The 12,352-nt window shown below is 38.1% G+C and overlaps 1 protein-coding gene across 2 annotated transcripts in view; it reads right to left on the bottom strand.

Moving 5' to 3' along the window:
* Positions 1-12,352, bottom strand: part of SYNE1 (spectrin repeat containing nuclear envelope protein 1) — a gene marked incomplete at its 5' end in the record, with an annotated part of 320,362 nt that overhangs the window by 58,076 nt on the left and 249,934 nt on the right. Inside the window, 4 exons of one of the 2 annotated variants that reach the window (XM_083348719.1) lie at positions 3,816-3,971; positions 4,455-4,580; positions 10,790-10,984; positions 11,688-11,922. In XM_083348719.1, coding sequence (XP_083204845.1) covers positions 3,816-3,971; positions 4,455-4,580; positions 10,790-10,984; positions 11,688-11,922 — 712 coding nt within the window. Of the gene's footprint in view, positions 1-3,815; positions 3,972-4,454; positions 4,581-10,789; positions 10,985-11,687; positions 11,923-12,352 lie in introns of those variants that run through there. The other variant, XM_083348721.1, reaches the window with a different exon arrangement.

Consider the following 12,352-nt stretch of genomic DNA (forward strand, 5'->3'; position numbering starts at 1 on the left):
ATACTGTATCCAGTTTTGGTCACCACATTACCAAAAAAGATGTTGAGACTTTGGAAAAAGTGCAAAGAAGAGCAACTAAGATGATTAAAGGCCGGGGAGACAAAAAGATACGAAGAACGGTTGCAGGATTCAGGAATGGCCAGTCTAGAGAAAGAAGGACCAGGGGTGACATGATAACAGTATTCCAGGATTTGAGGGGCTGCCACAAAGAATAAGGGGTCAACTTATTTTCCAAAGCGCTAGAAGGCAAGACAAGAAACAATGGATGGAAACTAATCAAGGAGAGAAGCAACTTGGAATTAAGGAGAAACTTCCTAACCGTGAGGACAATTAAAAAATGGAACATCTTGCCTTCAGAAGTTTTAAGAAGAGAGGTTTTAAGAAGAGACTGGACAGCCACTTGTCTGAAATGGTATAGGGTCTCTTGCTTGGACTAGAACAGACATGTCAAATACAAGGCCCGGGGGCCAGATCCGGCCTGCAAAGTGGTTTCATGTGGCCCGTGAAGCCATCCTGGAAACAGTGAGGGAATGGCCCCCACTGCCTTGGCCTTGGCCCAGAGACCCTCCTTCTGCCAGAGACCCTCAGATCTGTCCCACTCCTGCCCAGGCCCCCATAGGCACCCTTGATGCAAACATTGTAGAGCTGGCCATGCTCACCCAGTAGGCCATACGCACTCTAGCCACGCCCACCCAGTAGGCCACGCCCACCCAGGCCATACCCACCCGGCCCCTTGAGGGCAACTGCAATGCTGATGTGGCCCTCAATGAAATTGAGTTTGACACCCTTGGCCTAGAAGAACTTTGAGGTCCTTTCCTGCTCTGCTCTGATTGATCTCCAATAACCAAGGTCATCTTTGGCTCCTTTTTGAAATGTAGGAATTATAATAGCCTCCCCAATCACAAGGACTGGGAGCCATCTTATTAGTACAATTAAAAAGCAATGCCACAACTGTCAGAAATCAGCATTTGACTATTTAGCTGTGGTGTAGAGCAAATATTGTACTTTCTAGTTCCCTCCTTGATGTGGTGCAAGGGCTGCCCAAACACATCTTCACATCTTCGGTTTTAACCATGGCTGAAGTTTTCATGCTTGAAAATTTTTCCTAACATTTTGCATCAAGCTATTTCATGGGAGCGACAAGGAGGTGGCCCGACATGACATGCTCTTCATTAGCAATCTTGCCATTACAATTCATTCTGCCACTTTCCTTGGGATCATCCCCTTCTGCTGGTAGCTGATCTTTTTGTTCATCCTTTAGTCAACTATTGACTGTACTGGGGCTTAGATTCTTGGGTGTCTGAAACTTTTTTTCTTCTTAGTTTGTAAATGGGTTGATCAAGCAGTCATCTGGCCAATGAGCGAAACAAACGTCCCTGATATTGACTATGCTTCCTTGGTTTCCTGAATGCTCCGGAACATAACAAGTGAAAGCATAGGTTCTACAAGTTGCCACGTGCAGTTTGTCTTTTGTGCTTGTCTTTTCATGCAACTGAAATGCATATATATGCTAAAATGCCAAGAAGAAACAGCCAAGAAATATAAACATCTTAATTCTTTGCTGCTACCTACTGGTTGAAGAAGGGGACGACAGAGAATGAGGTGGCTGGATGGAGTCACTGAAGCAGTAGGCGTGAGCTTAAATGGACTCCAGAAGATGGTAGAGGACAGGAAGGCCTGGAGGAACATTGTCCATAGGGTCGCGATGGGTCGGACACGACTTCGCAACTAACAACAACAACAACTGGTTGAAAGGTAGATTTGTTGACTTAGAAAGTCAAAAGACCTGAAAGTGGCCAGCCTATCCCTGGCTTAAGATGAAAGAGAGCAACTGAATGGGCTCAGCTCATATATTTCCATAATCTACTGTATAGGGTAGAAAATTCTCTTCTCTAGAACTACTGCTTTCTGGTACCTCGCTTCCTTTTTTCCATGTCATGCTCTTAACATAGTTTTCTAAAGAACTTTCACACTGATCCTTATTCCAAAGCCCTTTTAATATTTGAGATAGCGCATATAACTGCAAAACTACAGGTAGGAAACTGAAATAACTGCAGTGAAAGAAAGGATTCTTCTTCCGTTTTTGCTAGACATTAGCTGTATTATGCTTATAGGAACACTGTATCGTAGCAATCAGATCAACCCCAAGTATTACATGAATTGTTAGCAACTTAATGGTCATCTCTAAAATAAAGTTCTCCATTTCTGCCCATAGGTGTTTACTCTGTTTACATATTGCTTAATTTTTGGTAGAGTCACCACCGCCAAATGGTACCTAAACAGGAATAAGTATTTTTTTTAATCTGCAGTCTTATTGATAGGATTAATTCCAGTTTTTCATTGACCCTTCCACACCTATTATATGGGTTTGGCATCTACTAAATGTAGATGGATTGTTGAACGTATCTTTTACTTGATCTTATTGCGGGTCAACTGATGTGTATGCCCCAGGAAGTCTTCTGTTACAGTTGATTAAAATATGCAAACTAGGAATGGGTTTGTAATTTTAGTGGAATCTGTAATCTTGCATCATATTTATGGCTGTTCTCTCCTGATACATGGCTCAATTTTTCTATTTAATAATCTTAAGATGTGGGGTATAAGATTTCCAAGTATTACAGCAACTTCAACTGGATTATTGACAGAATTCACCCATGTTGGGCCATTATGGGCAGAGTTTCTCTGATGACTTTTTTAAGATTTATGTTACAATTGATCTCTGGAATTAAGCTTATTTATTTTAATCAATTCTGTATAAAACTGGAATAGTGTTTAATTTCTCATTCTCTAAAATGTTGACAGTAGGGTCATTGGGCCCACTCCTGGTAAATTTGTTTAACATAAAATACAAATCCAGGATGTTTACCTGATTTGACATTTTTTATGTTTATGAGCAGCTGAAACTTAGGGCTCCTCCTGCAAATCTTTTTTACTGTTGATTTTTTAAATTACTACAGCTGCCTCCATTGAAGATTTTTAAATGTTTTGCTTTTAATTGACTTAGTTTTGTTTTGAACCTTCAAATATATCTACTATCTTCTGAACAATTTCAACACAGGTCCTTCTGGATCCAAAATCCAGCCAACACTAAGATTCCATAATCAAATAGACTAGGTGAAATCTCAGATCAGAGTACAGTAGAATAACACAGCATCATGAAGCAGCTTCAAGGGGTAATTTACACTTTTGTTGAACTGAAACAACCTTTCAAAGCAGCAGCTAAATATTTACAGGTAGAGAAAGCAACCTTAGCAGAGATAAAGAGTAAGGACTTGATCTGCTTGCTTAGAATTTTGGCATCGACCAAACATGGGCATCTACCTTTCTACTACTACCTCTCTATCTATCTGGAGTGTCTCAATCTTTTTAAGGTGAAATCAAGTGGGTGGAAAGTTGGAGAGCATATCTTTTCATATGCTTAGGAAGCATATTTTACTCTGCTAATTAAACAAACCAGGATTTGTTAAGGCAGGTTTTTGGGTGGGGATAGTTGGCATATAGGAATTATTTTTATCAGTTGACTTGTTACTTGTGACATTAAATTTTTTTATTATTATTCTATAATCGAGTAGGAATGGCATTCTGATCCTGTATTGATTACATATATCCTAATTTACAACTAAGAAGGTTAAAAAAAGAACTATTACTAACTACTACAGTTAATTAAGCATTCAAATCCAGGCTTATCATATTTAACTCCAAGTTTCAGACATTAAACTATGCTGTAGCTCAGCAATCACCCAGCAGTCTGCACAAATCGGACTGGCCTAATAAGAAAAGTGTTTATTTTTCACACACAGGCAATATTATTGTACCTGGTGACATAGTTCTTCCCACTGTCTGTGCAACAATTCAATACGCTCGTTGAGTACCGAAATGTCTTCTGCAGTAATGAAACCAGACAGGGTCTCCTTTAATAAGTTCAAATGAGAAAGGTCATTGGTCCATCCTTCAGCAGCACTCTCTAGTTCCTATTTTGGAGAAAGAAACTCTTTAAAGTACATAGAAGTAATTTATTTATTTATTTATTATAATTATACACAGTACTGAAGAACAAAAAAGAAAATTAAAAAAGTCAACATAAATAATTATGATGAACAAAAGGAGTTTTCAGACTTATTTTAAAAAAGAATACTTGGTGTTTTGGTCTGGTTCGAATGCACATGTGACTCTTAATTGCTTCCAACTAGGACAATATCAGAATTTACTCTTTCTAAGGGCCCTGCTAAACTGCATATGTTTGCAGTATATTATATAATACAGAATGGCCTCATTCTTCAGCTTTTTTAAAAATATTCCAAGCATCACAGAATCAACTTCTTCAATAAAAAAAAATGTCTGTAAGTCACCCGTTGCTCCATACATAATACAACTAAGTGGAAATCATCTGTCCTGGTTGCATTCATTATATACCCCTCTTTAGGATCAGGATGCTTTGCGCATTAGTACTGTACCTTGCAGCGAATCTGCTCTGCATGGAGCTCATCATGGTGGTCTGGCAATGGTTGGGAAAGCTTCTGCTTCAAGGATTTTAGCTTCTCCAAGGAATCTGATATGCCTTTTTCACATTTTTCCCAGTCCTGAATGGTGGGACATAAATATAATGTCTCTCAATTGAAGCAAAGGAAGAACAGAGAAGATGGGTTCTCAAACCTAACAATTTAGGGTCCAAATTATTTATGTTTCTTCTAGCAGCACAAAGCAGTGTACACATTTCATGTAATTTTTCAGTGAATCTTGTTAGGGCAAGAAAGAGTGAGTGGTTCTAAGTCAATCAGCAAACTTCGATGACTGAGGGTCATCATAACATCTTAACCATTACATTTGTTGTTGTTGTTAGTTGCGAAGTCGTGTCCGACCCATCACGACCCTATGGACAATGTTCCTCCAGGCCTTCCTGTCCTCTACCATCTTCTGGAGTCCATTTAAGCTCACACCTACTGCTTCAGTGACTCCATCCAGCCACCTCATTCTCTGTCGTCCCCTTCTTCTAGTGCCCTCAATCTTTCCCAGCATTAGGCTCTTCTCCAGTGAGTCCTTCCTTCTCATTAGGTGGCCAAAGTATTTGAGTTTTAGCTTCAGGATCTGGCCTTCTAAAGAGCAGTCAGGGTTGATCTCCTCTAGGACTGACCGGTTTGATCGCCTTGCAGTCCAAGGGACTCGCAGGAGTCTTCTCCAGCACCATAGTTCAAAGGCCATTACATTACACATTAGATTTGATCAAAACATGACAATATAGAAATTGAATCTGTGGCTGTAGAAGGCAAAGTGACTATTCACAAGTGACTAAGACCAAATAAGCTTTGTAAGTTAGTATTTTGTAATACTCTATAAAGTCAGATCCTGAATTCACCAGAACAGTAATACTGTTTTAATTTCCCATCAGAAAAGTAAATGGCATGGCTTCCGGTTTGTGCACGCGGCGCTTCCGGACATGCAGAAACAGCCTGCTTCCTGCCGTCTGTTTCTTTCTTGTTTGGAGGACCCTGAAAAGGGTCAAAAATCGCCCTGGAGGAGTGATTACTGAGAGGAGGACTTTCCTGCAATCACGGAAGGGTAGCAGCCCTCCGCTGGAATCCGGAATCATCTCCTTTGGCCCAAAGAAGAAGAGACCGGCCATAAAGATGGCTGATCATTAAGCCGCTCCCTGCCGAAAGCCAAAGCACTACCTAGCACTAAGAAGCAATCTGGAGGACCTGGGTGAGCTTTTACCTTTCTTATTCCCTAACCATCTTCCTGTGGGACTTTCCTGAAAATCTCTTTCCCCATTTTTTAAGAAAACGGTGAATATCTATTTTGGGAACAAATCTTAAAGCCTCAAAGCTATAAAAGAACTTTAATTAATTCAGCATAGAAATTAAGTTATTTCATCTGTATTTACTAAATGTTGCTGGGAATCCACTACCCTATCTTCTCTCTAAGCTGTGAATTAAGGAAAAAAAATGGACTAATCCTACAAAAGTTCTATATTAATTTGGAAAAAGAAAAGAAAATTCTTACATTGCATGTTATATGTTACTGATGACATCTCGTGGCGAAACCTGGTACAGCAAATAAATTTCCTCACTGAATAACAGAGCTGTCCTTGACACTAAGATAAGGGTGAGAACACCTGACACTGAATACAATTCTTCAGGAGGTGGAAAATCTTTGACTATTATTAAAACAGCCTCCATGGAAGATTTAACTGCAAACAACAACAAAATGGATGAATACATCCCACCACTTGATTATAAACTGATACTGGACACGATCTTGGCAATGACAGAGCAAATTAAAGCCAAATTGCAAGAAAAATCCTACAACTTAAAGCCACCAAATCAAATTTTGACTTTAAATGAGGAAAAGATAACCCAAAATCAAATAGAAGAAGTGGAAATTAACACTAAAATAGGACATTTCAAGGAACAAAAGCAACCTATAGAAGACCTTAAAGTCCAAACTTTAATGGCAACTACAAAACTTGCAACTCAAAAAGCAGCAGCACCTGAAGAAAACAACACCAAGAGTGAAGACACTAAAGGCCTTCAAGTACAATATGTTGAGAATTCAATTAATCAAAGGACAATTATACCAGCTACTACTTTCTACCTAACCCAGATAAAATTGGAAGAACAAAAAGATCTGACTGATTTAATGACAACTATATTGTATCAACCATCAAAAATTAAATTATCAAAGCAAAAATACAATGGTTACAAAGGGGACATCTTCCTTACAAAACTGACATTTGGATACGCTCCCTGGATCCAAGTAAGGGGTTTAGGAAGAAAGATACATCTGAGATTTTAAAGATGCCAAGATTGGCACAAAAAGAAGGCAAGAGTTAGATTTATTTATTTATTTTTTTAAAAAACTGAACTTGTTTCTTTTTTGGGATTCCTAAAGATAGACTATAAAAATATCTCTTTTATGGATTAAGGGGAATCCCTAAAAATATAACTGATTTTACATTTAGATTTTAGATCTGTAACTTGGAATGACATATAAAAAGATAGTATTTTAATAATTGATGTATGGTTAAGATGACTTATAGAATATTCAGTGGTTACTTTTGAACCATAGTATAGAATTTAGAATTTTATATATAAAAGATGGTATTTTAATAATTGTTGAATGGCTAAGGCAAAAAACGTATTTCTAATAACTGGTGATTTGTTAAGATGAAAATTAGACTTTAATGGTAAAACATAAGAATGCTTTGTAATGAACCATATAAGTTTTGTAGATAAAAGAATTATTCTTTATTGAAATAGGGAATTGTGGGTTACCCAAAAATTAAGCTTTTTCCTATATACTATAGGACACTCTAGAATATCCTATTGCAATTACCGGTAGATAAAATTTAAAAACAGAATATTGATATGTATTACTGAAAATAAATTTTAAGTTTTGTGGATTGACTAGGTTACAACTAGAAATGTATTAACTTGCCTATTTTGACTATGTAATAACTAAGAGAAGTAGAGAGGGCATCTCTGTTGATGTAACCTGAACTATTTACAACTGGTTATTTTTTATTTTAACTACCCAACCACCATATTGTTTCGCAAATACATATATATGTAAATATTAAAAATCAATAAAACTTGTTTAAAAAGAAAGAAAGAAAAGTAAATGGCATAAAGGTAAGGGAAAAATTGAATCTAATGCAATCAAATATTGTAACTGACAACTTTAATCACAAGAATAGTTTATTAGGGCATCCATCACAGTATTTTGGATTTCCTATAATAAACAGATATGTACAGAAATGAGAGCTCTTAAATACTAACTACAATCCAATGATTTATTTCGGTATTAAAAAAAAAGTACACATCTAAACAACTGCTTAAGATTTCAAAATCCCATTTCATTCTGTTTTCTTACCATGTTTGCAATATGGCACTTTAAAGACTTCCCGCTTCCATTAAATTTATAAAAAACGTATTTTGAACAATTCCAATTTATCTGAAATTGTTTTGAATTTATATTTCTGTAGCAATAAGCATGTCAGTAAACATATAATTCTATCCCCAAAACTGCAACGTTATGCATGCACACACATATGCATACTCATATCAAAAAGGTACTTTGTTTCAAACCTCTGTATATCTTTTTCTGAAATTGGTAATTTTATTCCAGTATTATCTATTGTATCTCTTTTTTGAAAATAATGTTTCTGTTTCATCAATAATCAATGAAAAGAATCATTTTGTCAAACTGATCCCCAAAACCAAATAGCTAGTCTCTGAAAACTGGTTTGTTTTGCAAATAAGGATTATGTGACTTCACATTCATCAGTAGATGTTTTTCTGTTCATTGCTGTCTAAGCATTCATTCATTCATTCATGCATGCATGCATGCATGTGCACGTACCTCTTGGGTTATGACAGCAATTGAAACTGGGATAGCAGTTACTAAGCAATGCAGTCATAAAGCACATGTCATGTGCAAACACTACTTAATGATCATAAGCTCAGAAGTCCGAGCTGTTGTTCTAGCTCCTGGACTCATGGATCATTAAGAGGGAAGAAGAGGTCCCAGATGAGGAGCATGGGGGGCAGACAGGTGCCGCTGGAGAAGGGAATTTGGTGGCAGGCTGAGGGAGCCTGTGTGAGGGCTGCTGGGGCTATGGGAGAGCTGGCCAAGGGTTTGGAAGGGTCGGTAAAGGGGTGCTTTGGGCAGGGATGGTATGGAGGACTTGTATTTACTGGGCTGACTTGCAATGTTCCTTGCCAGCTTTTCCACTGAGTTTGCTTGTGGGAAGCTGGCAAGGAAGGTCACAAATGTGGATCCTACGACGTGGCTCACTGCATCGGTCACTTCCAGTATGTGAACTGGGCACCCACACACCAAGATCATGATCACATGACCACAAGGATGCTGCAATGGCCAGAACTTTGAGGACCAGTTATAAGTCTATTTTTTCAACACTCCTGTAACTTTGAACAGCGGCTGAAACAATGGATGTACACTACATATAGTGTCCAAATGAGTCAGGACTGTCAATTATATAAAAATTTTTTTGCAAAAAATATTCTGAAGGTTCAAAGTATTTCCTATATTGAGAGGGCATGAATTAACACACATAATAATGGTAAAGATTGCATCAATCTGTTCTACTTGTTTATAACTCTACTGCACTTATTACTGCCCAAATAAAAAAGGGGAAATATAATCATCATCATATCAATAACAAATAACAACACTTCTTTCTTCCTTATGAGCCCAAATGTTAATTCCTGCCCCTCAAAATATCTCTAATTTATATGAGGCACTATTTCTATACTCTGAAATTCCTTGCTTTCCATATTTTAATTTCTTGCCTTGTAAACTACCTGACACATTCTATTTTCTGGATTATAAATTGCTTGAACTAACAAATTAAAGCAAAGATTGTAGAAAAAATGTTTTTAAGGGCAGGACTTCATGTACGCTACAAGTAGTCCTCGACTTACGACCACAATTGAGCCCAAAATTTCTATTGCTAAATGAGACACTGGTTAAGTGAATTTTGTCCCATTTTACAACATTTCTTGCCACAGTTGTTAAGTCAATCTGGCTTCCCCATTGACTTTCCTTGTCAGAAGATTGCAAAAGGTAATTGCATGACCCTGGGGATGCTGCAATGGTCCTAAGTGTGAAAAAGGTCATAAGTCATTTTTTCAGTGCTGTTATAACTTTGAACAGTCACTAAATGAATTGTTATACCTGAAGACTATCTGTACTTTACATTAATGTACCTTAATGTACTGTAACGTGCACTGTATTGTAAAAGTAATAGTAAAAATAAATAAATAAAATATAAAATATAAGGATCTATTATGCAGAATATATTCCTACATAAACCTGGCTTCTGTAGCCTAATTTTTAAGTATGAGTTCTAGGATGAGGTTGAAAAATCATAGTAATGACACAGACAACTCATCTGACCTGTTTGCCATCATTCGCTCCCTAGAGACTAAAATGGACGTTCTGAGACTTGAGCTGGCCATGAACAAGGAGTGTATATCGGAAGTGGTGACCCTTTGAGAGCTGTATGCAACGAAATTTCATTTTTATGTATGCCGATTGGTGTCCATTCAAAGTGACAATAAAGTTGTTGTTGTTCTTTATGCCAAAGGAACACAAACACTACACGGATAGCATGATTTGTAGTGCCACAGGTCAACCTTCCACATCTAGATCTTTCTGAATCTTTCTTGTAGACCAACATATTCAAAAGGCACTAGATTAGAGAACGTTGCAATAGGCCAGGGATAGGCAACCTTGGCTCTTTTATGACTTGTGGACTTCAACTCCCAGAGTTCTGTCCACGAGTCATAAAAGAGCCAAGCTTGCCTACCCCTACCATAGGCAATCAGGGGCTGCCACAAAGAGTCCAGCTATTCTCTAAAGCACCTGAAGGCAGGACAAGAAGCAACGGATGGAAACTAACCAAAGAGAGAAGCAACTTAGAACTAAGGAGAAAGTTCCTGACAGTTAGAACAATTAATCAGTGGAACAACCTGCCTCCAGAAGCTGTGAATGCTCCAACACCGGAAGTTTTTAAGAAGAGACTGGACAGCCATTTGTCTGAAATGGTTTATGCTTTCTTGCCTGAGCAGGAAAGACCTCCGAGGTCCCTTCCAAATTTTTTATTACTATTATTATTGTTATTGTTATTAGACATATAAGATCGCACAAAATCAATCCAAGAATTTTATCTATTTACATGCAATATGCAGCAAAAGTAAACAAGGTCAATTCAGCCTTTGAGAGGAGTAGCCTTAATTTGATTTTTAAAGATCAATTAAAATGAACATACTTTTAATAGTAAGGTGAGTTGCTTTTTCTGTTGTTCAAGTCTGAGGTTTGCTAACTTCCAGCCCTCTTGGATTTCTGTAAGTTCCTTCTGTAGAGATCCTTCTGTCTCACCATCAGCACAGAGTAGCAGCTGTTTTCCACCTTCCACCGTTAAAATGTAGCTACCTTGTTGGCGAAGGAGCACTTTCTCTATGAGCTGGGAAGACCAAAGACATTCCAGACACATCACTCTGATGTTACAAAATTGTCAGATACGTCAGCCAGTAGTATCCTACTGGATGAGTGCTTTTCCTCCAAGGAGGATTTTTAAACATTTCAATTATAAACACTTCTGCATGAAAAGCAGATGGTATAATGAAACTTTGCAGCAAGTATTTCATCAGCTCTTGCTGTGCTGTATTTTGCCTCTTTTGTTTGTTTCCTTTCTTTTCTTCCTGTCCTATTTAATGAACTCTACCGTACATTTTTATTTTTTTGTAATTTCCGCAGTATCTTCTCTTTATTTTCTGACTCATCTCTCTAGCATGTCCAGCAACATGGAGGACTGTTTTCAAATAATGAGAATAAGAGGTAACTAGTTACCTCTTTAAAGCTAGACCCAGCAGCACAGAACATGGCTCAGAAGTTTCAAAAACTCGTTCTATTATGCCAGGAGTCCCCAACCCCAACCCCACCCCGGTCCATGGACCGGAACTGGGCTGCGGCATGCCTGCAACCCATCCGCACAAACAAGCAAAGTCCCATCCGTGGATGCAGGCATCACACAAAACCACGCCCTCTCTGGTCCACAGAAAAACCTTTCTCCACAGAACTGGTCCTTGGTGCCCAAAAGGTTGGGGACCTCTGCATTAAGCGATACCAGAATCTAGTTAGATTTAAAATGGTCTGCTAATAGTTACCTGCATTTCATCCAACAGGGCTCTAGCTCTCTGCAGTGGGATAGGAACACTGCCCAGCCCACTTGCTGATTGACAAGTCACTTCCATCAACCACTTGCGCAGTTTCTCTGCCATTCCTCTGTATCGTTGCCACTGACGAATCTGACTGTCAATGATGCCCCTTCTCTGCTGGGCTCTACGAATTACCGCTTGCCACTGATTACTGAGCAATGCCAGTTTCAAATTAAATTCATCCCTAAAAAAAGGAAAAGCACAACATGGCTAAGAATTCGGATAAATTTATTTCTGTTATTGTATTGTAGGATCCAATTGCCTTTGACATACTCCATCTGAGAACTTCTAAAATTAACTTTATAATAGTCAGAAGGAAGGTTTGCCATAGTTACATTCCCCCCCCACGGAAAACAGTATTGCTAATCTAAATTCTTACGTACAAAATAAGGGCAACAAGGAACCACAATTATCGCTAAAATCAATATTTATTGGAGGTGAGCTGGCAGAATATGTAATAGAAAGCAAGTGTATTATTAGTGATAGCAGTCGTGTAAAATACAATCTCACAAATACTAGTAATCCATCATTATAATGTGCCAATAGCTTCGGGGAAGCAAATGCATATTACATAAAAAGGCAAAGCTTTCCAACATGCAACAGTTGGAAAATCT

Source organism: Vipera ursinii (assembly GCF_947247035.1).
Source record: "Vipera ursinii genome assembly, chromosome: 1".
Taxonomy (NCBI): Eukaryota; Metazoa; Chordata; class Lepidosauria; order Squamata; family Viperidae; genus Vipera; species Vipera ursinii.